This window comes from Mustela putorius, unplaced genomic scaffold (assembly GCF_011764305.1).
Source record: "Mustela putorius furo isolate JIRA1106 unplaced genomic scaffold, ASM1176430v1.1 tig00000831_pilon_pilon_pilon, whole genome shotgun sequence".
Lineage (NCBI taxonomy): Eukaryota > Metazoa > Chordata > Mammalia > Carnivora > Mustelidae > Mustela > Mustela putorius.
This window is the reverse complement of record NW_025421490.1, coordinates 2,077,017-2,102,152: the sequence shown is the minus strand read 5'-3', so window position 1 is coordinate 2,102,152 and position 25,136 is coordinate 2,077,017. Positions and strand designations below refer to the sequence as shown.

Below are 25,136 nucleotides of genomic sequence, written 5' to 3'. Positions count from 1 at the left end.
CCCTGCCTGCTGCTCTTCCTACTTGTGATCTCTGTCAAATAAATAAAACCTTCAAAAAAAAGAATAAGATTTTTAAAAATCATTCAGTGTGAGCACCTGGGTGGCTCGGTCGGTTGGGCATCCGACTCCTGGTTTCAGCTCAGGTTGTGGTCTCTGGGTTGCGGAATCGAGCCCTGCGTTGGGCTCTGGGCTCAGTTTGCCTCAGATTCTTGGTCCCACTCCATCCCCCTCCCTGTCCCTGCTCACTTGTGCGCACGCTCTCTTTCCATCTCAAATGAATAAATAAAATCTTAAAAAAAAATCATTCAATGAAGACAAAATAAAAAGCCTGAACAGTGCAAAACGCCCTGGACTCAAAGTCAGGAAATATCTACTCTTTGATTGAGTCACAAAGCGGAGTATATAGCCTGTGCTCTGTAGGCCTTGGTTTCCTGGAATGAAACACAACGCGCCAACTCCAGAAAATGTGTTAGATGAGTGAGTTAACAACAATGGAAATAAGCGACTTGCCACTCTTCAAGCCACCCCAAAGAACACAGTCTTTGTTCAGAAACAGATAAAATGGCCCATGCATGTTGTGGGGAGATCACCTCTTTGGGCAAGAAAGCCCTGTGGGCAGGACTTGCTGAGAAGTTTCCTTCAGGAGCACGTCCGCCCAGCTCCTGGAGCTCACCAAGGAGAGCCAGCAGCCCAGCTCCCCCTCAGAGAGAACAGCTGTGGCCAGCAGGACCACTATCCACCCCTCAGGAAGCACGGCCTCCACCCCCAGAGAGGAGAAAGCCCAAACACTGCGGGCAGCTTGCAGGAGTTGAAGAAACGATACCCCTTCGTTGTGGGACTGGTCTGGCAGGATTCTGTTGTTCCTTTCAACCTGTGGAATCTGATTTCTCTGCTCCCAAATTCCTTCTCTGGGTCAGCCTTTCAAGGGAAAAAGGACATCGTGTGGAAGAAAACTCATTTCCTTTACCAATTAATTTTTTTTAAAGATTTAGTTTTTAGGGAATCTCTACACCCAACATGGGGCTCAAACTCACAACCCCGAGATCAAGAGCCGCGCTCCACTGACTGAGCCAGCCAGGCGCCGGTGGGTCCCTTCATTTACAGTAGCTGGGCAAGTGCTCTATGGGCACTTGACATGTTACAATATTTCCTGATCGATCAACTTAGAAGAGATACTTCTGCTTAACTATCTTTTTAAAAAAATTTTATTTATTTATTTGTCAGGGAGAAAGAGAGCTTACAAGCAGGAGGAGCAGCAGAGGGAGAGGGAGAAGCCGGCTCCCCCTGATGTGGGACTCGATCCCAGGACCCCGGGATCGTGACCCAAGCCAAAGGCAGACACTCAACCAACTTTGAACCACCCAGATGTCCCTGCTTAACCATCTTTAAAACGAAAAGTGTATTTCTCCAGGATGGAAATCTGGAGTGAGATAGTAAGTGTAAGTTTACTTTCTTGACCAAAAAAAAAAAAAAAATTATCGGGAGTAGCTTGGGCTACACTCCCTTCTCTGCCTCCTGTCCAGGATACTCCCCTCCCTCATTCTTCAGGCCCTTTGCTCTGTTATTTGATGTGGAGTAGTATTCTGATGTCATAATAACACACATGACTTTTTGTTGAGACAAGTCAGTAAGCCTAGCTGACTTTTATAAATTATCATCCAACCATCCCAGAGGGTCTTTCCTGCCATCACTTGTGAGTGATTTTCTGCTGGTGTGTCTGTTATCACTCCCTAGGACATAATCCTTTAAGAAAGCCAATTTAGCTCAGCACTCCTAACCTCATTTTGGAGTAAAATAGGCCAATGATATTGCCAGACTAATGTCTCCTATCTCCTACCTACCTAGCCATAGTCACTTTTTTTTCTAAAAAAAAAAAAAAAAAAAAAAAAAAAAGAAAAAGTGAACTGTTCTCTCAAAGAAATTAAGGTGTTTAAACAAATCAATGCAAGCAATTTTAAAAATCCTACTTCATGGGCTCAGTCCGTAGAGCGTGTGACTCTCGGTCACGGGGCTGTGAGTTTGAGCTCCACGCTGGGGATAGAGATGACTTAATAAAAAAAAAAAAAATCTTCATAATATATCTGCTTTGGGACTATTATCTTTTTTTTTTTGATTTTTGATTTATTTATTTGACAGACAGAGATCACAAGTAGGCAGAGAGGCAGGCAGAGAGAGAGAGAGGAGGAAGCAGGCTCCCCGCAGAGCGGACAGCCCGATGTGGGGCTCGATCCCAGGACCCTGGGACCATGACCCGAGCCGAAGGCAGAGGCTTTAACCCACTGAGCCACCCAGGCGCCCCTGGGACTATTATCTTAATCACTTGGGTAATTCTTCTGGAAATATCCCCAAGCTATGAAAAACTAGATGATCTTTATAAGAGCCAAGCAGCATTGAGGTCTCAGGAAACAACTTTGCATTTGACACAGGATGGAGATACACTTTTGGCACCGGCCCATTTGGTGTGTTAGACTCAGGTTTTCTTGGAACCTGGACTTGACACCAATGTCAGAGAGAAAAGTAAGATAAAGGCTCGAGGAGAGATGACAGGACACATGAGCATCCTCTTGGCCCCCAAGTGACTTCCCCTTTGAAAGATAGATCCAGAACCCTGCACTAGATTTTGGTTCTGTGCAGGGAATCTTTTTTTTTTTTTTTTTTTAAGATTTTATTTATTTATTTGAGAGAGAGACAGTGAGAGAGAGCATGAGCGAGGAGAAGGTCAGAGAGAGGAGCAGACTCCCCGTGGAGCTGGGAGCCCAATGCGGGACTCGATCCCGGGACTCCAGGATCATGACCTGAGCCGAAGGCAGTCGTCCAACCAACGGAGCCACCCAGGCGTCCCTGTGCAGGGAATCTTTAACGAGCTATCGCATTCTAGGGGTAAGGACGAAAAAGAAAGAAGGCAGAAGGTGTAGGAAAGAAGCGCTCAGAGAACCAGCGCGACTGAGTATGTAAGAAAAGTGACAAGAGTTTGTTCAAATACGTGTTCCTAGTTCCACCCCAGAGATTCTGTAGGTCTGGGGTAGGGCCTTGACAATCCTTGTTTTACATGTTTCCCATCTGACGCTGATGGTCAGAATTTGTGGACTACTGTGGCAAGGCAAAGCTTACATCTGAACAAATCAGGATCCAATTTGTTAGCCTGGCTTTGGAGGAAAAAAAAAAAAGTCCCAGGGATGTTTTAAATTAATTAAATTAATTAATCTATGTTCTCCTACCCTCTCTCCTCTTCAAGCACCTAATCTCTTGTATTCATTGCCTCGGGGGAAAAATAAGCCGGGGTGAAAAGGAAGCAACCTTCCAGAATCTTCCAAAAACCTAAAATCCTTAAGGGAATGATTAGACGCACAGGAGAAAGGTTGGAGAGCTGGAAGATGGGGCTGTTGAGGAGGGTGGAACCTTCCCTAGAAAAAAATTGAGAAAGACTATCTAGGCAGAGAGGATATGGGGCACAGAGACCAGAGGACACAGGTGCCTTTGCATCCCCTAGGGGGAGGGGCCCTGGGGAGACAGCAAAGCAGGAGCCAGTCCATAAGATTCAATGGCAAAGTGTATCGCGTTTCACTCTCCAAAGTCAGAAGTCCAGCGGTGTAGAAGGACACAGAGAGGAAAGGCTACACTGGGTACCAAGGCAGGCGAGGCCTTCGAGGGCTGCAGAAAGTGTCTGAAGCCTTAGGATGATACAGACGCTGCACCTGAGGAGAACAGGGAAGAAAGCACATGAATCGGAGGGGCCAGAACTTGCGTGGGTGGACAACAACAAGAAATAGTTGCCCCCACCACTCCCCACAGCATCATGGAGCCCTAGAAACAGCTCTGGGGAAAGGGTGGGGGGCATGGTAAGACCTGACTTGACTGGGTTTGTTTTTGCTCTCTCTGAAGAATGTGATTTTGAAACGAATTCTGTTGAATTAAGTATAAATTTACATTTCTTTGTATCCCTGAGGTGTGGGCACAAGATTCAAGTCGGCTGCCCTAGATGTTACTCATCAAGGGAATTATGGGAGTATCCCATGATAAACCATTTAACACCTTGGAGTAGGTGTGTGTCCTGGAGGGGGGAGGTGTGACGTGCTCGCAGCTGAGGTTCTGAGATGCAGCCAACGGCCAGGGTATCTTCATTCCCGGCTGAAGATCTTGTGTAGAGTTGTAAGTCACTCCAGGATACACGTACTATCTCTGGTTCTAATTTAAGACATCTCAAAATAGGGCAAAGAAATAGGGTGACCAGATTTAGCAAATTAGTTGTCCCATGCAATATTTGCAGCATTGGGGACATACTTGTATTAAAAAATCATTCATTGTTTATCTGAAATCCAAATTGAACTGGGTATCTTATATGTTCTCCAGCAACGCTGCCAAGAAGGGAATTCACTGCCTGGAGTCCGGGGCCCACTAAGACATCGGCCCAAGTCCCCCGATCTGGTTAGCAGAATCCCAGGCTACCACGGAAATCTTGCCAAGGCCTTGCTGAGAAGCAGCTGGACATAGCTTTGTGAGAAGAGACAGGATGTCAGTGGGCTCAGTAGCTTCCGGAAACATCTCGCGCCCCACTCCTTCCGTTTGCCCTGCCTGTGGGAAGTTCTAGAACGCCTCTTAGCTTAATGAAAAAGGCACAGGTTTGGAAATCAGTAGGACCTGTGTTCAGATCTTGTCCCTGGTGCATGACTTTGACGGAATCACTTAACCTTTCTCTTTCAGACTACTCCCCTAGAAGACTTATGAGGATGAATGGGAATGCGGCCTGCGAGGGCCGTGGGTACTCCAGAGCGCTATCATTTCATGCACTGAGTCATAAATACGAGTGTAGGACACTTGAAATCCTCTTCCTTGCGGTCTTCCTTGCTTCCAGAAGGCCCCACGTTGATACTGCGGTTACTTGGGGACACTGTTGGTCCTATAGCAAACTTCAGTCTCTGTATCTCTGTCTAAAGTATACATTTAAAAAATTTTTTTTAAGATTTTATTTATTCATTTGACAGAAAGAGAGAGAGATCACAAGTAGGCAGAGCAGCAGGCAGAGAGAGGGGGAAGCAGGCTCCCTGCCAAGCAGAGAGCCCGATGTAGGGCTCGATCCCAGGACTCTGAGATTATGACCTGAGCTGAAGGCAGAGGCTTAACCCACTGAGCCATTCATTTTTAAATTTTAAATTTAAAAAATTTTTAATTTTAAATAATTATTTAACTTATTTAATTAATAATAATTTAATTAAAATAATTTAATTTTAAATTAAAAATATTTATTTATTTGACAGAGATCACAAGGAGGCAGAGAGGCAGGCAGAGAGAGAGGAGGAAGCAGGCTCCTCATGGACCAGAGAGCCCGACGCAGGGCTCGATCCCAGGACCCTGGGATCATGACCTGAGCTGAAGGCAGAGGCTTTAACCCACTGAGCCACCCAGGCGCCCCTATTTAAAAATTTTAATTTTGTTTATTTTTTTAGAGATTTTACTCATCTATTCTTTTATTTTTTTTAATTTTTAAAATATTTTTTAAAAATTTTATTTATTTATTTGACAGAGATCACAGGTAGGCAGAGCAGCAGGCAGAGAGGGCGGGGGGAAGCAGGCTCCCTGCCAAGCAGAGAGCCTGATGTGGGGCTCGATCTCAGGACCCTGAGATCATGACCTGAGCTGAAGGCAGAGGCTTTAACCCATTGAGCCACCAAGGCACCCTTACCCATCTATTTTGACAGAGAGTGTGTGCACTAACGGCGGAGTGGCAGGCAGAGGGAGAAGCAGGCTTCCCGCTGTGTCAGGAGCCCAATACACGACTTGATCCCAGGACCCTGGGATCATGACCTGAGCCAGAGGCAGACGCTTAACTGAAGGAACCACCCAGACGTCCCTAGAGTATACATTTTTTTTTAAGACTTTAAGTAATCTCTACACCCAATGTGGGGCTTGAACTCACATGCCTAAGATCAAGAGTCACATACATGCTTTAACTGAGCCAGCCAGGTGCCCCTACAGTACCTTCATTTAAACTTTTTAGAATTTATTTACATCTAAAGAAAGCAATGACACCCTCAAGTTGTATTCCAGTCCCCTGGTTGAATGTCCTGATCATTTTCCACTGAGCCAGGGTTGGGGGACAAGGCTGGTCAATGTTCAATTTTCATCTGCCTGGCAAGGTGTTTAAAATCGGAGGGGGAGACAAACCATGAGAGAGTGGACTCCGAGAAACAAACTGAGGGTTTTGGAGGGGAGGGGGGTGGGGGGTTGGGGGAGCCTGGTGGTGGGTATTCAGGAGCCCTGGGTGTGGTGCATCAACAAGGAAATCTTGGAACACTGAAAAAAGAATAAAATTAAAAAAATAAAAGTACAACAAAACATAAAAAAAAATGTAGAACACAAACTTAAAACGATTTAGGTAGTGTACATTTTCCAAAGGAAATTTATCCGCATCAGTACATATTCAAAATACTTAAAAAATAAGTAACAGTACAGCTGTCATCCCTAATGGCCGGACATAAATCATCACCACGTTCCTACCTGCCGAATGTGTGCCCCAGGATAAAATAAATATGTGTCGAAGAGCATCCCGAAGTTTAGGGTATATATCTTTGTCCCTTTGGTTCACACTTCCTGTTTTGGTATAACCCCTCAGGGGAGACACCATTTGCATCAGATTGTGGAAATTGTGGAAATGCGATTTTTTTCTGTTTCCCTCCGACACTTTAAGTAGTCCACGGTCTGTGGTGGGTTTTATGTAAAAGGAAAGAGGGAGATTAAAGGTGGTTTAACCATATAAGAGTATTTAAAAATATATATATTCATTTTAAAGTATTTTTGATACACACAGAAAAAAAAAATTCCATAACATAAAAGTTGTTGAGAGGAATAACAAAATGCAAAACCTATGAGTATGCCCTCATCCAATCCGTAAAACACTTCTCCAATTTGTGCCCGGATAGGAGAGGTTAGGATACCGTGAAGGGGCCCTAAGGAGGGTCTTTTCTTTCGAATGTATTATTCATCCGTCATTCATTATTTAGGGCATTAGTAAGTGATACTGGTCCCTTCTGCACCACGATTCCTGCAAGGTATCCGTCATCTTCCCTTCGTGTATTTTCACAGCTTTTTAAGTTCAGTCAACGAGGAGCCAATCTGGACTGAGAGGACTGACCTATGGAGAGTGAACACACCAAAGGTGAGTCCAGGTCAGCTGTGGACCCGGCGGAAATTTCGACCGAGTTCTCCGAAATGGCTAGTTGTGACTATTTGTCAGAATTGAGCACTTTCTCTCCCCTTCCTCCTCTCAGCGCCCCCTTCTCTCTTACACACTCATTAAACAGCTCCCCTTTTTCTTATTGCTCACGTGGATAGAAGTGTTTAGTAAAGGTTGCTGAAAAATCCAAACAAACGATCTGACCTGTCTTGTTCAGACGACATGGAAATGGCCACGGGGCGTTTCTTTTCCTTCGCTTGAAAAGAGGACAGAGAGCTTCTAAGAACTATTGGATTTCCTTTTTCCATCTCCGTTTTTAATACTTTTCAAAGGATCCAGTTCTAAAGTTAGTGATGGAACAAACGAAGGGGAGAAGTCTGCTCCCTTTTGTTTGTAAACCCAACCCAGTCCTTAAGAGAAGGAAGATGCTGGTCCCCAAGGATGCCTAGCTCCAGAAGGGTCAGCCCGTGGGATGAGGAATTAAGGGAGAGGCATACTCATAATGGCCAAGAGTAAAAGCAGAAAAACGGCTTTTCCTTCCCGATCTCATCAACTCCCAGTGCCCCTTTATAGATTCGTCTCCTTACCACCCAGCTGCAGACCTTACCTGTTGCAGTACCTGCAGCTCTGCCTGGCCAGGTCTGGTTGCAGAGAGACGAGGGATTATACTCCCTTGTTAGCAAGCATTAAGCTAAGATCTCAGCACTTCGGTTGCAAGGGATGGGCCTAAAAACAGGTGCTTCTTGTAGGAAGTGCTTATGAGTCACCGCTGACTCACAGCGGGGGCAAGATTTTATGAGCAAACAAGTGAAAGAGAGCTGGTTTAACTGTTACTAATTTAAAGCATCTAAGTTAGGGCTTGTATTTAATTGTGGCTGGCAGAAGCTGTTTGTTGCTTGGTTCCGGGCCGTGTGGAGACCTAGGTTCTGCTTTGATGTTTTAATTCTGTGCGCGGTATACGTGCTGAACTTAAACCTTCCGGTGTGAGGTGGTTTTCCTTCCCCGGGGGTGGCGTGTTTAAGCAGACTTTGCTCCATGTCTGCGGGGTTGGTTTTTGTTTGTATGATAATACTGCCTACTTAGTATTGAATGTAGTAGCATGGTGAACGTCACTTGCATTTGCACTGGAGAATATTTGAAAAGTTCTTTTTTGGCTTTTGGATTTGAAGGACTGTATGTTTGGTAGCCCACGATATTCTATGGTCTCTGTAATGGATCCAGACAAGGTGAGATACGTTGAGGACAGAGGCCATGGGTTACACATACCAGCTTCCCATTCATCTTGTTAACCAAGCATTCTTTTTTTTTTTTTTTTTTTGAAGATTTTTTCTTTATTTATCTGACAGAGATGACAAGTAGGCAGAGAGGCAGGCAGAGAGAGAGGAGGAAGCAGGCTACCTGCAGAGCAGAAAGCCCGATGTGGGGCTCGATCCCAGGACCCTGGGATCATGACCTGAGCCGAAGGCAGCGGCTTAACCCACTGAGCCACCCAGGTGCCCCATTAACCAAGCATTCTGTCTGTTAGATCAACTTGGCTACCCAGGATACTGGAGAATAAGGATGCATTAAATCTAGAACATCATTTCAGGTAGCATCTAGATTCCTTTGGAAAAAGAAGCCAATGAAAATAAAAAGAAAAAAAAATGTGTAATTCTGTTTTGCTGTGGAGTAAGGTGAAACGTACCAAATATTAAATAAGGGGGGGAAAGATCTACATGCTCTATAAGCTGCTGGTTCATCAACTCTTAAAATTGTTGGTTGTTGTAGACTAACGACGAAGGGGAATTCCTAAGCCTGCTCCTTAAAGAAACCTTGGATAGCTCATTGCCTTGATGCCTTGATCCATAAATGTTCAAAGGAGCAAATGTGTTCATGTTTGGCTTCCAGGACGGAAGGTGTATGTGAGTCTTTTAAAAATGATTTATTTCTTGTATTTCATGTTTTATGCCTTCCTTATTGTAGGACGAAATAACTCTAGGTGTGGGGGAGGAGGAGAGAATTTTTGATGACCAGCTGCAGAAAATCTTTAGACTAAAGGATCCATTATGATTAATTTTTTTCCAGAAGTAATTTTTGGAGAAATTCCTGCATCTGAATGTTGTATTGATTTCATAGCACTTACATAAGGGCTCGAGCTATTAGAAGTAGGTAATCTACTGAATTGTTTTTGTGATTGGTCAAGTGGAAAGCTGTTATTTCTGTTACAGTTTAGGAAAGGTGAAAGCTATACATTTGACTCCAAGTTGCCTGACATCTTTGCCTGCATTTTAGATACTGGATGCCAATGCAGTACTGTGAATCTTTGCTCTTAGGGTTTATTCCTGCTTGCTTTTCTACCTTAACAGTGATTTTGTGAGTGCTTTGGGAAGAGGAAAGTCAGCAACTCTAAGGGAAGTAGTCTGGCATTTCTTTCTTGGCTCCTAGCTTCTTGGATTATGAGTGGATTTATTCTACATCCACATTCCTTGTTTCTCATGAGTTAACTCTAGAAAGAAAACTTGTACAGATAAGGATATTTGGGAATTAGCAAAATGTTCTTTAAATATCTATGCACAAGTATATTTCCTAACTAAGGTTTAGTTTCAGACACTTAACATTTCAGATGTGCTTTATAAATTCTAGTGCATAGTTAATTCTCAAATGGGATGTACGTACAAGTCACCTGGTACCTTGTTAAAATGCAGATTCTGACTGAGTAGGCCTGGGATGGGCAGAAATACTTTACCAGCTTCCAGGGGCTAGTGCTGCTAGTCCATGAGTAGCAAGGGGGCCCAAAGACACATTTCAACCCGGTAGGTTATGCCTTTCTTGTGGTGGTGGTGAGATGATGTGCACATTAGAGCTGTTAACATGTCAATTCACAGAATGCTCTTGAAAAGAAACATCATCATGAATCAGGATCTGATAAATCCAAGAATTCTCTACAAATGCTTTAAAAAAGACAAAAAATGAAAAAGTTTAGTCCAAGCAAATTGAGTTTTGCAGACATTATAGTTGTACACAGCTTGCAACCTTAATGATGAGTTTAGTTTTTTTAATGTAACTGGTTAACTATATTTTAAAAATGAAACTAAGCCAGTAGATTTATATTCAGTAAATGAATTTAGTAGCATGTGTTTAGAATTTAGAATGTAGAATTTTGGGGGTGAGTTATTAGTGTGAAGTTCTAGTGGTTAATAGATCATAATGCACTAAACTTTAAGAGAACTCAGGGAAATAGTCAAGTGTAATGCCCTCTATGAACAGAGGTTGTTTTGTTATTTGGCATACTGACATCTACTAGAAACTACCATATAGTATGTCCTCAATAAATGTTTTTTAATATTTAGATTATGTTTATAAATGGCTTATAGCTATCCACATCTTCCTTTAGCCAGGGTCTCAATTGTTTATACTTAATACGAGTGTATATTTGAATATTAGACAAAAATGTTTAATCCTAGTTGATTCATTAACTGTCTTGTTAGGATGGAACTAGTCTTCCTGAATTTGGTTCTTATTCCATCCAATAGAACTGAACTTCTATTTAGAATTGCTAAGTTTAAAACATGCCTTAAACTGTAAAAGGATATATGTAAACACATATATGCCAAAGGCTAGACTACATTGACATAAGTAGGAAGAGGAAAAAATTTTATATGAGATGTTAGAATTAAGTGATATATGTAGTTAATCAAAATTTGATATTAGTTGGTTCATTTAGTCTTTTTTTTTTTTTTTTGGTTCATTTAGTCTTAAGTATAACTTTATTCCCCAAAGAGAGAGAACACAGTAAGTTAATGAGAGCAATAATGAGATGCATCTTGAAATAGTCTCCCAATGTTACTGCCCTTCTTCCTTAAATATAAACAACAACAAAAAAAACCCAGTTAACTTTCTAGAATCTCAGCCCCACGTTGGATTTTCTCCAGTTAAGACTGAAGTGTATAATGAATTAAACAAAAGAAATGAATTTCACCTTATTTTCCTACACAATGAAATGCTTGATAATAATTAGCACATGAAAATGTTTGTGGAGATCTATCCAAAATTCTCAAAAAATAATAATTTGTTTCAATAGACATCACAGTGGATACTTCATTTTATGTTAAGATAAAATAAACACATAGTTTTCTAACTTCCTATAATTGTCATCTCTAAATACTCCCTTGGCCAGAATTGACTACCTTTTGAAGAATATACAAAGACTGTTTTCAATCCAGATTGGGCTTAGACTAAATTGTATTTCATTTGAAATGAGTGGGTATTTCTTATCTCTTAGAGCAGGGTCAGCAGCCTCCCTGTGTGTTCTTGTAATGGGCAGACAGTTACCATATCATATGGGGGGGGGGGAGATAAGTTTTTTTGGGGGTGGGGCAGGGGCCCTGGTAGGAACAGGCTTTTCATAAATTGCCATCTCTCCCAATATAACCAACCATTCTGGCTGATAAAACTGGGTCCAGTTTTAAGAAAAGTTTAGTTGGGCTAATCTTTGTTGGAAACTTGGTTATTGGGAAGGAATTCCTGTGTTTTTTCTGAGGTTCTGCTATTTGGTCTGAATATAAATAACTTTTAGTTTTTCTACTCATCCTTCACGATAATCTTTTGTTTTTATAATATATTTTGAATTCTGTTGATCTTGTTTATGTGGCTTCTCTCTGAATTTGGAAGCCTGATATATGACATCCCTTCCACCCAAATGGCCCAGCTGATATAATATGCTTCCATCCTACTCCATATCCTCATGTCCCCATGCCATGGTGAGGATCAGTGCATTCCCATGTGATCCTAAGCCAGATATTTGAGTCTGGTCTTTCCAGTGCTATCATACCTTAAAGTTGGCAAACATCCATTCTCCCTACGCGGTAAGACAGAACAAATATCTAAACATTTTAGTTGGTGTAGAGGCCATTGGACAGAGAGAGAGAGAGAGCAAGAGAAAGGGAGAGGTTTCTAAGGTATGCTAGTCTCCATTAAAGTGGAAAATCATCTTTTCAAAGAAAAATGTTTTAAATGGTAGATGGGTCTCTAAATTGGCTAAAAAAATGACAAAGTGAGGGCAACAGCATGGGCTTTGCAGTTAGGAGGAGGAGAAATCACTCAAATATTGGCTCTGCCATTATTTAAAAAAAATTTTTTTTAAAGATTTTTAATTAATTTATTTGACAGAGATCACAAGGAGGCAGAGAGGCAGGCAGAGAGAGAGGAGGAAGCAGGCTCCCTGCTGAGCATAGAGCCCGATGTGGGGCTCCATCCCAGGACCCTGGGATCATGACCTAAGCCGAAGGCAGAGCCTTTAACCCACTGAGCCACCCAGGCGCCCCTAAAAATATTTTTTAAAGATTTTTTTATCCCCTTAATACCCAGTTTCCTTATTTGTAAAATGATGATAGTTTCTCTAAGGATTGTTAGGATTACACAAGAGTCTCTCTAGTATATTATCATAGGGATTTGTTCATGGTACTCCGGAATGCTTCATCATCGAATAAATAAATGAATTTGAGAAATAACTTGTTACACAATATAGAAAACAAATGCGCAGACTCAGAAAGCTTATATAAAGCAGTTTAGCTATATTCATGAGTGTATTACTTATTATAATAAAATAGAAACAGCCAAAATTGGTAGTGATTAGCTGTAGTATATACAAAGTGATTGCTATGTAACGCTTTTCTGTGTGTTCAGGATATGGAAGTGAGGGGGGAAAATCCTGTCTTCATGGAGTAAGGGAGAAATGAGTTTCTATTAAAATACACTCAATGAAACAACCCAAAACTTAAGATAACTTCTTAGAGGTCTAAAGATTGATGGGAAGAGAAATTAATAATAAGGAAAAGAATGAATAAAAAAGATAGCTAGTTCATAACACTAAATTTCTAAGGGATATCCTCCAATTCTGTGAACTACAGAATCTTACTAGTTTTTAAGGGATTAAATTAATCATCTATAGGAATTGGCTAATTATAAGCACTAAATAATAATTATTCCCTTCCTCAAGAACCTGTTAATTCCTAATACGGCGGGGATGATTTCAAGAATCCCTATTATCGCTCCATGTCATTTGATACTTTTTTTTCTAATTTATATATGGTATCTGTTAGAGAAATGTTCATTGTGTTCGAATGTAGGCAGATTCTTTAAATTTTATAATCAGAATAACTTGGTTAAAATTCATTCTATTACTAGTAATTCCTAACTGAAGAACGAGTCCTGTACCAAAAATGTATGAGGAACTCTAGGTTTGGTGATTTGTAACTCCAAACTGAATTTCAGCATAGAAACAATGTTATTTTTGAATCCCAAACTATGCACAAGAAGTAATTTCATCCCACAGTAAGGCTGATACTATTTCAGGGTAAAATTAGGCTGTAGGAAGTTTTGAATGCGAATTTTTTCTTGCCTTTTATTTCTTCTCTGCTGTTAAGCCTGGTAACATTTCCAATAACTCAGTAACATGAATGTGGGACTAATGTATTATTCTTCTCGCAAATACTGTTTCACTTCAAAGAAATAGCTGTAAAAAGGGGTAAATAATTGAGATCAAGGCTAAAGGGGGATGTGGATTTTTTCATACTTCCTCAATTCCTACCACTTTTTTTTTAAAAAAAGATTTTATTTATTTGAGAGCGAGAGAGCAATAGCACGAGCGAGTGTCAGAGGGAGACGAAGACTCAGGGATGCAGATGCAGGCAGAGAGCCTGACATGGGGCTCCATCCCAGGACCCTGGGATCATGACCTGAGCCAAATGCAGATGCTTAACTGGCTGAGCCACCCAGGTGCCCCAGTTCTTAACAGTTTTCTGTTCTGAAATTTTGTCTTAGGCTGGCTTAGCTCTTTTTTACATGTTCATTTCAAACAGTTCTTTTTTTTTTTTTAACATGTTCATTTCAAAGCCTGGATATGAAGGTTGTCCTCCATACACATCAAATAATAAATCACCAAGAAAGGGATGACTTTTTTGAGTCCCAGCCAGTTCCCTCTCCTGTGCCGGAAATTCTGAATCTGGTAGGGTGAAAAGGGAAAATGAGATAGGGCTACAGTTCCAGCTTCCATATATGCAGCCCAATGAAAGATTCAGGTACAGATCTTCCCCATGTGTTAGCTTATTAGGAACTACTTTGCCCTGCTTGTCAAAAACCTAGCTAAGAGCTGTGAAAGAGAAACAGTTGTATTTAAAAAGGATGAGGGAAAGTATGTACACCTGAGCGGTCTAGTGGGGCATTGCTGGTAGAGCCTAGGCATGGGGGTAGAAGACCAGGAAAACAGAGGAGGAAGTAGTTTAATTTTGTCTGTCATAGTTGGCAACTCCTTATAATCTTGGTGGTTATTGTCAGAGGCACCACGGAAAGCCCTTTGCTCTGTAAACCAATGCTTGATACAGCAGGTTTCTTTAGGTGCTGAAAAGCATTACAAAATCCCAGGTACTGTACGTTTGGTTTGCTTAGAATGGTGCAGTTTGGTGGCAGAGACAGTATGAATGTCTTAAGAGTCCATTTGTATCTGATAGCTGGATATTACATGCTTCCCCTCTGAACAGTTCTTATGAGCTATACATTTATTCATGCTTTGGTTGGAACCAACACTCTGTTGAGGTAAATATTCATTCTATTTGCAGATGAGGAAGCTGAAGCTTAGAAAGAGGATCAGTAACTTCCCCAAGGCCACACAGCTAGTAAGTGATCTGAAATTAAGTCTGAGTGCAAAGATACTATTAAGCTTTAAAACCAATTGTCTCAAATGGAACACTAGCCCATGTGTAGTGTTTGTTTTTTGTTTTTTTCCAGCAGGCTTCCCCCCCGCTACTCATTTGGGCACTTGTTTCTACTGTTAAAGAAAAACTGGGTTGTAGCCGTGGCTTTGACTGCCTGGCGTGAAGGCGCCACCTGAATTCTCTGAACCCCTCTCCGGTCCGTTGAATGGAAAGGCAGGACCGTGAGACCACCAAGCCCTTTCTAACGGGTCAATGCCTACAACCTCTGTACTTTGTGGGCTCAGTGTTTGATCCCAGCTTACTTAATTTCCTAAATATAATGTTTTCTATTCGGAGCAAATATATTTACACTTGAATGACTGGCAACCTACCACTTACCTCTAATGGGAGCTGACTGCGTAATAATTGTAGCCACTTAGTACCTGTCCCGGTAGACAAGAAATGCACTAAGTACTCTACCGAAATGAGCACAACAGCTCTGTCCCACGGATCTTCTGGTTCCCATCTGAGAGAGGAAGAAGCCAAGGCTCAGAAAGTTTGGACTTGTCCAAGGTCAAGCTAGAGAGGGGTGGAACCAGAACCCCATCCCCTCGTGTTGGGACAGCAAAGCCCTTACATGTTAGTGGGACGTTAATGAAACTGGATGCATTTTCTAATTCCGCTTTGGGCTTCAAGATCTCGGACGTTGTTTTTTAACCATTAAAAAAAAAACCCCAAACGGTTCTATATTAGCTTCTGTTTTTCATTTCAGTATCTATCCGTTTTACCAACCGATGGCGAAGCAGAGCGAACGGAGGTTAGTGTTCACGTTGAACGCCTCTTTCAAAGTCTAAGTTTACCGCTAAGCGCCGCGGAAAGAATGGAGCTCCTGGCTTTGTGCCTCTGCGCGGGCGCGTGGATCTCCTTCCGCGTCCTCCTTTCCGAGAACTCGCCTTCTTCCGCCGAACTACTCTTCCCAGCGTGCCGCGCGCCGAGAGCGCGGGCTCGACCGGCCCTCCCTTCCTCTTGGCCTATCACTCGGTCGCAGTATGATGACGCAAGCGCGTCGGGCGCTGACGAGTGACGGCGTTCTGGCTCGCGACCGCGGCGGCGGCCTTAGCAGCGGCAATAGGCGCAATAGCGGCGGCGACTGCAGGGACGACGACGACGGCGGGGCGGGCGCTGTGCGCAGAGGGGAGGGGTAGGCGGGCGGCGCCGGCGGCTTCAACTGCGGCAGCTACGGCTAGGGCGACGGAAGAATCCCCATCAGCCGGCGGTCGGGTTAGGCCTAAGCAGCGCCTGGAGCGGCTCGCTCTGTCCTCTGCGGGGGATCTCCATAGAGACCGTGACATACACAGAGGCGGGGGTCCGCGGGAGGCTGCCGGACCGGAGCCAGCTCCTCGGCCTCTGTCGCCGCCACCGCCGTCCCTGGTGCCAGCGCGCATTTTCTCTTCACGCCTGCTCGAAACCTCGCGCCTCCTGGTGTGGCCGTGCTCCCGTGTGTGGGCAGCGAAGGCGGACTTTTGGGCCGGGGCCGGGCGGGGGGGGGGCTCTAAGGCCTCCACCTCTGCCTCTCCCGCCCCCTTACCCGCCCCGAAGCGGGAAGCCGCGGAGGCTCCGCCATGGCCTCGGGAGCCGGAGGAATAGGAGGGGGCGGTGGCGGCAAGATCCGGACGCGGCGTTGCCACCAGGGGCCAATTAAGCCTTACCAGCAGGGGCGACAGCAGCACCAGGTATGGGACCCCGACGCGGTGGCGTCTCAGCGGGTCGGGAACTCAGCGGGAGGGAACAGGCGGTGAGGGGCCCTGGCGCCCCACGTGGAGCGGACGGTGGGGCCTGAGGAAAGGCCCGAGCCAGGCGGCGGGATCTCAGGCCGCTGGGGTGGCGACGGGAAGTGGGCTGAGACAGGCCCATCTTTGCGGCACACACGTGTGGTTCAGGCCGCCTCCCTCCCCGCCAGCCCCCCCCCCCGCCTCCGGGCCAGGGGCTTCCCCAGGCTGGCGTAGGGCGGGAACGGAAATTCTAGGCCTACGATGCGTATTTCTTTCGTTTTTGGCGGGGACTGGGAGGTTTGAGCGTATTACTCAGCCCCCTCTCGAGGGAGAAAGGAGACGATGTGGCTGGAGGTTCGTACGCTCGCTGTTTTCTACTCCCGCGTTTCAGTTTGTGTGGGGAGGGGGCTGTCCTAGGCAGTCTGCTGCCGAGGCGCCGGGGGTGGGGATGGGGCGCTGTTAAACAGAAAGTGGAATAACTCTGTTTTCATCCTGTTCGTTCCGAGTCTCCCCCGCCGGTGTCTTTCGATCTGAGAGCATCTGCTTTGATTTTTTTTTTTCCCCCGAAACCCCCGTAACCTGGTTGTAGTTACCTAGGCCCTGGGGCATTTTGAAAGTCCCTCTCCACCCTTACGTCTTTTCTCCGCTGCGAGACTCTTTCCTCCCTTCCTCTATCCTCCCCCCACCCCCATGTTATTTTAGAGGCTAGAATTGGCTATTCAGTACAGTTGACCGGGACTCCAGTCCTGATCTCATGCACGAAATATTTTAATTTTACGGGACGTATGCTAGACGTTTAGGTACTTTTGACACCCAGGAATGTTGGAGAGGAGGTCTTTTTTTTTTTTTTTTAAAGATTTTATTTATTTATTTGACAGACGGAGATCACAAGCAGGCAGAGAGGCAGGCAGAGAGAGAGAGAGCAAGGGAAGCAGGCTCCCCGCTGAGCAGAGAGCCCGATGCGATGCGAGGCTCCATCCCAGGACCCTGAGATCATGACCTGAGCCGAAGGCAGAGGCCCCAACCCACTGAGCCACCCAGGCGCCCCTGGAGAGGAGGTCTTAAATAATGAACCACCTTGCGTACTTAGGGGTGTTTAAAATTATGAAAAGGAGTTTATCCTGACTGTAAATGAGACATTTTGAGAAAATCCGATTTAAAAAAAACCTTTTTTGTTATGGGAATTGAGTAGGAAACTGTTAAAAATTTATTTTAATAAAGTGACTTACAAAACTTCTCAGTGAGACTAAGGTGCAGATATGTATGTGTCTTAAACTTGTTAAAAAAACAAAAGTATAGCAAAAGGGTCTGATAACTTGTTGCATCCTGTTAAAGGTAGAATTCCTAGATTACTTTATTCTGGATGGTGATGGTTTTTGAATAACATGTTTGGTGATGGTGTTAAATTGTATCATTAAAAACAAAACTTCTAAAGTGAAAATTTGGGGGGATTTTTTTTTAATAGTAAAAATGGTGATTTACAGTATTAAGTAGCTCTCTGCTAATGGTTGGAAGTCTTGACATTACTTTCACCTCTCCCTAGTTTTCCCCCAGATATAAACAGAAAATGATTGTTTTTCAGGTTTCTTTGTGAGGACCCAGGGGTACTTGCAGGCTAGTTTAAGATTAGAATTCAGGTCACACGCCTGGCCATTTAACCTAATCCTTTTGTAGAGGGGAAGTTAGACACACATGCTTTCTGTTTCCCCTGAAGAATAAATGTCTTTGAGTGCTTTCTTAGATTTTAAAAGGAAGTTACTATATAAAAAGTGAAATGTTTTAAATACATGTATTGGATGGTCTGGACAGAGTTTAGAAAACACCTAATATATTCCAGGTGACAAAAGGTACAATCACAGCTTATTTTTAAATGTACTTACCTAAAAATCTAATTTTAGGGAGATGATGCTTTAACATCATAGTACCTACGATCAAGTTGTCTTAGAGCTGATAAGATTTTGGGCTGTTTAGTTTTGTTTTAGAGTTTGATAATTTATCATTTCTCCCTATTTAAAATAGTTTTAGCTTCTTGTCCTAGGCATTTAACTGAAGAAGAAAATACATTTTAGCTTTTGGACTGTGATTAAAGGGGTTTAGGGTTTCTTGATCAACACTGCCAGTGTTACTTAATATTGGCAGAAGCTACTAAAGTGTCCAGGAGTATACCAAAAAAATGTTCAATTTTTAAAATCTTAAAATAAAGACTGTCTTTAGTCCTGGCTGGAACTTTTGTGGACTTGTAGACTACCTGCTTGCTGTCTACTGTCTTATGCTGTCACCTCTATGTTTTGCAGCAGCTGCTGAGTCATCATGAATAGCAAGGAGCTTCATGACATAGCATGTTTTAGACTAATGTTATTTGATTAAGTTTCCAAGGGTTTCTGGGCAAAAATGAAGTTTTTTGGTTGTGTGGTTAGAGGGTTGGAATAAGAATGAGCGGTCTGGCACTGTTCATGGGTATTTGCCATTGCCTGTCAGGCCAGTTAGCTTGGGCAGTCATGCAGTACCTGCAATTTTTGCATGTGTTCCTCTGACTTGTAATTTCCTGTTTTGACTTCTGGTTTAGCTCTGCTGAGATACATCTAAAGATTACATTTTTTCTTTTAACTTCTGATCTTTAAAATTTCATCTTGCTTGGAAGTTTGGAGACCAATCCATTGTCTTATTCAACTAACTGAAGGGGGTAGTAACTTAAAGAATTGTAGAAGCAAAAATGAAGAACAGCCCTGAATAATGTAAGTTGATCATTTTCCCTTGCCTTCTGTACTACCCCCTAACTCAGCCCAGATGCCTTTAGGGAATGGTATCGTTTTCCTAGCTGGTAGTGAACAGGACACTAAAGAAGATGTGGTTTTTTTCACTGTTTCAGTTTCCTTTCCCATTTCTTACGCAGATTGTCAGGTCCAGGAAGTCAGCTCTGGCTCTTAAGCTTTTCTTAATAGTCACCACAAAAAACTTGAGTCCGTGGGGAAACCAAAACCTTGCCTGGGAAAGAGTCTACTGCCACCTCCTGGTGAAAGGGAATTACTCATTTTTGCCCTTTTTTGGGGGTGTGTGTTTAAGAGGTTTTTGTCTTCTGGCTTGGAGCTGAGGGAATCCACTCATTTTATCTGCCTGGTTGTGGTTTATCTTACACCAGGTCAGTTTTTGCATTTAGCTATTTTAGAAAAAGGAGGGAACCCCTTTTTTGAGTAGCCATATTAGATCAGGAATCAGCACACTTTTTTTTGTAGATGGCCGGATAAGAAATATTTTAGGCTTTGTTGCTGCAAGTTTGTTGTTTTGTTTTTACAACCCTTTAAAAAATGTAAAAATCATTTTTAGCCTGAGGCTTTTATAAAAACAGGCTGAGGGCTAAAATTGGCCCATAGGCCATGGTTTGCTTAACCCTGGTTTATATGTTAGTTTAGGATTTTTTTTTTTTTTTTCCCTTTGGTAGTTTCTATATGATACTGTCTCCCAATATGCCCCACTCGGGATCTGATGGGGAAAAACTATTCTCAGTTTTGTAAAGTAATGATATTCAGACATGGAATATTTAACTCATTCCAGAGGTCACTAAGTAGTTTTGTCTTTATTTTTACCTTTTTTTTTTTTGCTTTATTTTATCTTATTTTATTATTTTTAAAAGGTTTATTTATTTTAGAGAGCAAGTGAGCACGGGCAGGAGGGACACATGGAGAGGGAGAGAGCGAATGTCAAGCAGGTTCTGTGCTGTGCAAGGAGCCCAACTTGTGGCTTGATCTGCTGACCCTGAGATCAGGACCTGAGCTGAAACCAAAAGTCAGGTACTCAATCGACTGAGCCATGCAGGGTCGCTATTTGTTTTATTTTAGATGTTAAATACTATCAGTGGAAACAGAACTGGAAATAGTTGGTAGGGAAAAAATGGACTATAATGCAGTTAGAGCATCCAGGTTTGAATCCTGTTCTACCAGCACTTAGGGAAGCTGTTTAAATTCTCTCTGCTTAATTTATGCATCTGTGAAATGGGAATGGTTGGGAGGGTTAAATGAGATGAGTAAATCTCTTACAACAGGACCTGGCATATGTATAGTAAGAACTCATTTGAAATTGTTGGATTAAATACAACCTTTTGTTTGTTTTTATTTATTTTTATTTTTTATTTTTTTGAATTTTTTAAAAAGATTTTATTTATTTGACAGAGGGGGAGAACAAGCAAAGGGAGTGGGAGAGGGAGAAGGGAGAAGTAGGCTTCTTGCCCCTGTGCAGGGCTCCATGCCAGGACCCTGGAATCATGACCTGAGCCTAAGCAGAGGCTTAACTGACTGAGCCACCCAGGCACCCCTGTTTGTTTTTAAAGATTTTATTTATTTATTTAAAAAAATTTTTTAAAAAGATTTTATTTATTTATTTGACTGAGATCACAAGTAGGCAGAGAGGCAGGCAGAGATAGGAAGGGAAGCAGGCTTCTTGCTGAGCAGAGAGCCCGATGCGGGGCTCCATCCCAGGACCCTGGGATCATGACCTGAGCTGAAGGCATAGGCTTTAACCCACTGAGCCATCCAGGTGTTCCAAGATGTTATTTATTTATTTATTTATTTATTTATTTATTTATTTGAAAGAGAGAGAGAGAGAGAACACGGACAAGCAGGGGAGAGCAGCATGCTGAGGGAGAGGGAGAAGCAGGCTTCCTGCAGAGCAGGGGGAGTCCAATGTGGGACTCGATCCGAGGATGTTGGGATCACAATCTGAGTGGAAGGCAGTTGCTTAACTATCTGAACTACCCAGGTGCCCTAAATACAGCCTTTTGATTTACATGTTTGTCTCTGAATTTTGCTGCCTCTTAGAGATTTCTTTCCCTTTATGTACTCAAGCTCAGTCTTTTATAGGCCTGTATTGGATTTAGGGACTTGTTTAACTGGGTGATGAGGTGGGACTTTAAACTGTTACCCTCTTAAGTACTTATTTTCAAATACATTGTCTTCATAGAAATGTCAGTTATTGAGTGTATCGAGGAAAAATAAATCAAATTTTAAGTTCAGTGCATAGTAGTTTTTTTTTTGTTTGTGATGAGAGGCCCTTGTGTGTGATATTTTAGCAATTCCCTTATCAATGTTTTTAATAAAATAAATGACAACAAAGCCCAGGGATTGTCTCCATATCCCAGAAAGTCCCCTGGTGAGGCCAGTATATATTAGTTTGAAATAAAATCAAGACTTTGGTCTGAGGTCATTAATTAAAATCGTTTTCTTGGGACACCTGGGTAGCTCAGCTGGTTGAGCAGCTGCCTTCGGCTCAGGCCATGATCCCAGCGTCCTGGGATCGAGTCCCACATCGGGCTCCTTGCTCAGCAGGGAGCCTGCTTCTCCCTCTGCCTCTGCCTGCTGTTCTGTCTGCCTGTGATCGCTCTCTTCCCTCTCTCTCTCTGATAAATAAATAAAATCTTTAAAAAAAAAAAATAAATAAAATAAAATCGTTTTCTATAGGCACAGAATATTATTAGGACGATGTAATGACCTCGTGTTTTTAGAAATGTTTTGTAGCTACTTGATGTAATATCAAGTAATAAATATATTACTTGATGTAATATATTTATTTTTAAGATTCTTCATGTTAGGAACCCTGATATAAAATCTTGCCACAAGATACAATTTACTTTGTTTGCTATCAGAAACAGGATGGTAGAATGCCTTTCCTGTGTATACATTTTTCAGTTTGCTTGATTTTGCTGCTTTTCTTCATAGTGTGATTTGAAAAATAAACTCTTAAATCCAGTTTCAAATAGATTATTTAAGAAAAGTGACAATATCTTGCAGGTAACTTTTAGTCGGTTAAAAACTGCTTTCGGCTTTATTTGGTTCCTATGGCTAGTTTGAAAGGATTTAGGGATTTCTTGTCCTTGTTTGATTACTTCTAATTGTCTGTTAACACTGGCTCTATAATACAGATAACTAAAAATAAGAGACTAAGTCAGGTCATGTTTCTCCTTATTGCATTAGGGCAGAGTTTTGAGGGATGTTGAAATTTGTGGCCAGTTGTAGTTTAAAATTTTTTTAGCCAGCATAATTTGTATGAGGTTTTGTTTTTTTTTTTTTTTTCTTCATCTCTTGAGGTGGAGCAGAGCAATAAAAATTACGGATTTTAAGTGGCTAGCAGGATTTGGAATGTGGATAGGGGAACCTTGGCTGCTGAATGACTATTGGTAGGTTGTAAAATAAGACAAAGTAGCTTCGGTTTGGAAGTTAAATTTAGATGATTGAAAACAGATTCAGTATGACCACATTAGAATTTGAATACTTCATTACTTTTTTCGCTCATGGAAATAGCTGTGAGTTAAAGTTATAATAGAGATGCACTATTAAAATCGATGGTAGAATAGATATATTTTAAAACTGGAAATAACTGAAAGGTTATGATGGCATCTTGATTTTTATTATTTAGCATTTAAGATTTTTTATAATTGGATATTCTTTAAGTCTCATGTGAAGTCTTGGGTTCTTAGCCCTTATTCTTCGCTTGGGCTTGGAGGGAGCCAGGAGGAAAACTCATGAGGGAAACTCGGAAGTAAGACTTTCAAAAAAAGGGGCACCTGGGTGGTTCAGTGGGTTAAGCCTCTGCCTTCGGCTCAGGTCATGATCTCAGAGTCCTGGGATTGAGCCCCACATCAGGCTCACTGCTTGGCAGGGAGCCTGCTTCCTCCTCTCTCTCTGCCTGCCTCTCTGCCTACTCGTGATCTCTGTCTGTCAAATAAATAAATAAAAATCTTAAAAAAAAAAAAAAAGACTTTCAAAAAAAGTTTGGAAAGGAGAACCTAGCAACACAGGAGTTCAGTGGCTAAGGAGAGTGTTGCACAGAACATTGGAAGAAAAGGAAGTGACAGGTCTCAACAAAATAAAGGCATCCAAAGAGCAGATAGAAGTCAAAACAGAAGATGAATTGGGATGCCTGGGTGGCTCAGTCAGTTAAGCATCTGCCTTTGATTCAGGTCATGATTTCAGGGTCCTGGGATCAAGCCCCCTTTCGGGCTCCCTGCCCAGTGTGGAGACCGCTTCTCCCTCTCCCTCTGCCCCTTTTTTTTCACTTGTGCTCTCTGGCTGCTGCGTGCACTCACTCGCTCTCTCTTAAATAAAAAAAAAAAAATCTTTAAAAAAAGAACTGAAGACGGATTATATTTGATATTTATAGTTAGAGATCCAGTGAAGTTATTTGAGAGAGGAGATTTTATAATCTGAATACTACTATTTAATAGAGGATAATGTGGAGAAAAGAGAGTTGAACAGAAGTCAAGAAAACTAAAAACTAATAGAAATAGTTACATAAGGAGAGGGAAGACCATATACCCTTGGTAAGGTGTTGGCCATGTGGGAGAGATGTCTGGTAATTCTGAGATTACGACTTGGTGAAAAGATACACAAGAAAAGAATGTCTTTTTCATTACAAAAGAGTTCTGAGTTAGGATTGGGGAAAAGCCTTGCCCCTCCTCCACCCTCTTTTCTTAATCATTGAATTCTGATTAAAAGTAATTTGAAAAGCTAATATAGTCACAGTGTCTTACACACTGATTGTGCTTAATATCTATTTAGTGTTGAATTGCATTTACTTCTGGTCCCAGATTATTTATTGTAAATATCAGTGGTATTTCTGATACTTTGCCATGTTTGGCCAAATGAAGAACCCTGAGTTCTTGGAAAGAAAGAAAAGACACAGTTTAACTCATCCACATTTAAAGATTCACTCTTAATCCTTAAAATCAACATCGTTGTTTATGATTACCTAGTGTAGATTTTGCTTTAGGGTTAAAAAATTTTAATGCCGAATTTGTTTTGTTGATTTTTCTAAGCCCTTCATTAATTTGCTTTCTTTGGCCACCTTTCTTCATTTACTTGGCTATATTTGTCATTCCAGAGGATGGTTCTGTTTTCCCATATTCTTGGACTGCTTTCACAAGTTGTTTTTTTGGAGGAAGGGGTATTAGTGTGACAACAAAAATTATTTTTTCTTAAGGTGAAAGTATTACATCAAGAAAATACATGGTTTATTTTCGAATTCTAGATTTGCCGAAGTCCTTTTTAGCAGTTAGTCAAAGAATATTTTTATGTGGACATAAGAGATTGGTTGAGCAGTGCTGTTGTGGATACATTTTTTTTCTTTTATTGCAGTTGTAGATAAATTAAAAGAGTGCGTCTACTTATCTGTGCACAGTGCAGTTCGGTGCCTGTCCTCACAGAGGTGATGCCCTAGTGGAGCTGATGGACAGGTTGCCTGTCATCCTGCTTGACAGTGTGCCATCGTGTGGGAAGTACAGGGGGTGCCTGTTCCAGACTGGAGGATGAGAATGTCTTCTGTGGAAAACTGACATCAAGTTACAGTGGTGGCAGTTTGGCTTACCACAGAAGCCTCTGAAAGTAGAGAAGTTAATCTTGTGTAAAGTAGTAGACCTTTACTCCATGTACCTCTCTTTCCCTGTTAGAGGTATTCCCCCCCACCCTCACTTAATATCATAAAGTGGTTTTCCTTCAGGTCCATATAGGAGGCTGGTTTGTCTCATTCCCATAAAGA

At 42.2% G+C, this 25,136-nt stretch overlaps 1 protein-coding gene and 2 long non-coding RNA genes across 6 annotated transcripts in view; 2 read left to right on the top strand and 1 right to left on the bottom strand.

Moving 5' to 3' along the window:
- Positions 1-1,439: 1,439 nt before the first annotated feature.
- Positions 1,440-9,926, top strand: LOC106006666. Its single transcript, XR_006608122.1, has 3 exons — positions 1,440-1,693; positions 7,081-7,153; positions 8,939-9,926. It is a non-coding gene; the product is annotated as an uncharacterized LOC106006666 (long non-coding RNA).
- Positions 6,360-15,812, bottom strand: LOC123393362. The gene is made up of 3 exons (XR_006608121.1): positions 15,241-15,812; positions 9,897-10,101; positions 6,360-7,129 (listed from the first exon to the last, which is right to left on the bottom strand). It is a non-coding gene; the product is annotated as an uncharacterized LOC123393362 (long non-coding RNA).
- The window catches only part of NUP153 (nucleoporin 153), a 75,387-nt gene continuing 65,002 nt past the window's right edge, over positions 14,752-25,136 (top strand). Inside the window, exons 1-2 of one of the 4 annotated variants that reach the window (XM_045085062.1) lie at positions 14,752-14,823; positions 15,614-15,658. In XM_045085062.1, the coding sequence (XP_044940997.1) occupies positions 14,767-14,823; positions 15,614-15,658 (102 nt within the window). In that variant the 5' untranslated portion in view covers positions 14,752-14,766. Of the gene's footprint in view, positions 14,824-15,613; positions 15,659-16,067; positions 16,575-16,825; positions 16,968-25,136 lie in introns of those variants that run through there. The other 3 variants (XM_045085063.1, XM_045085061.1, XM_045085064.1) reach the window with 3 other exon arrangements.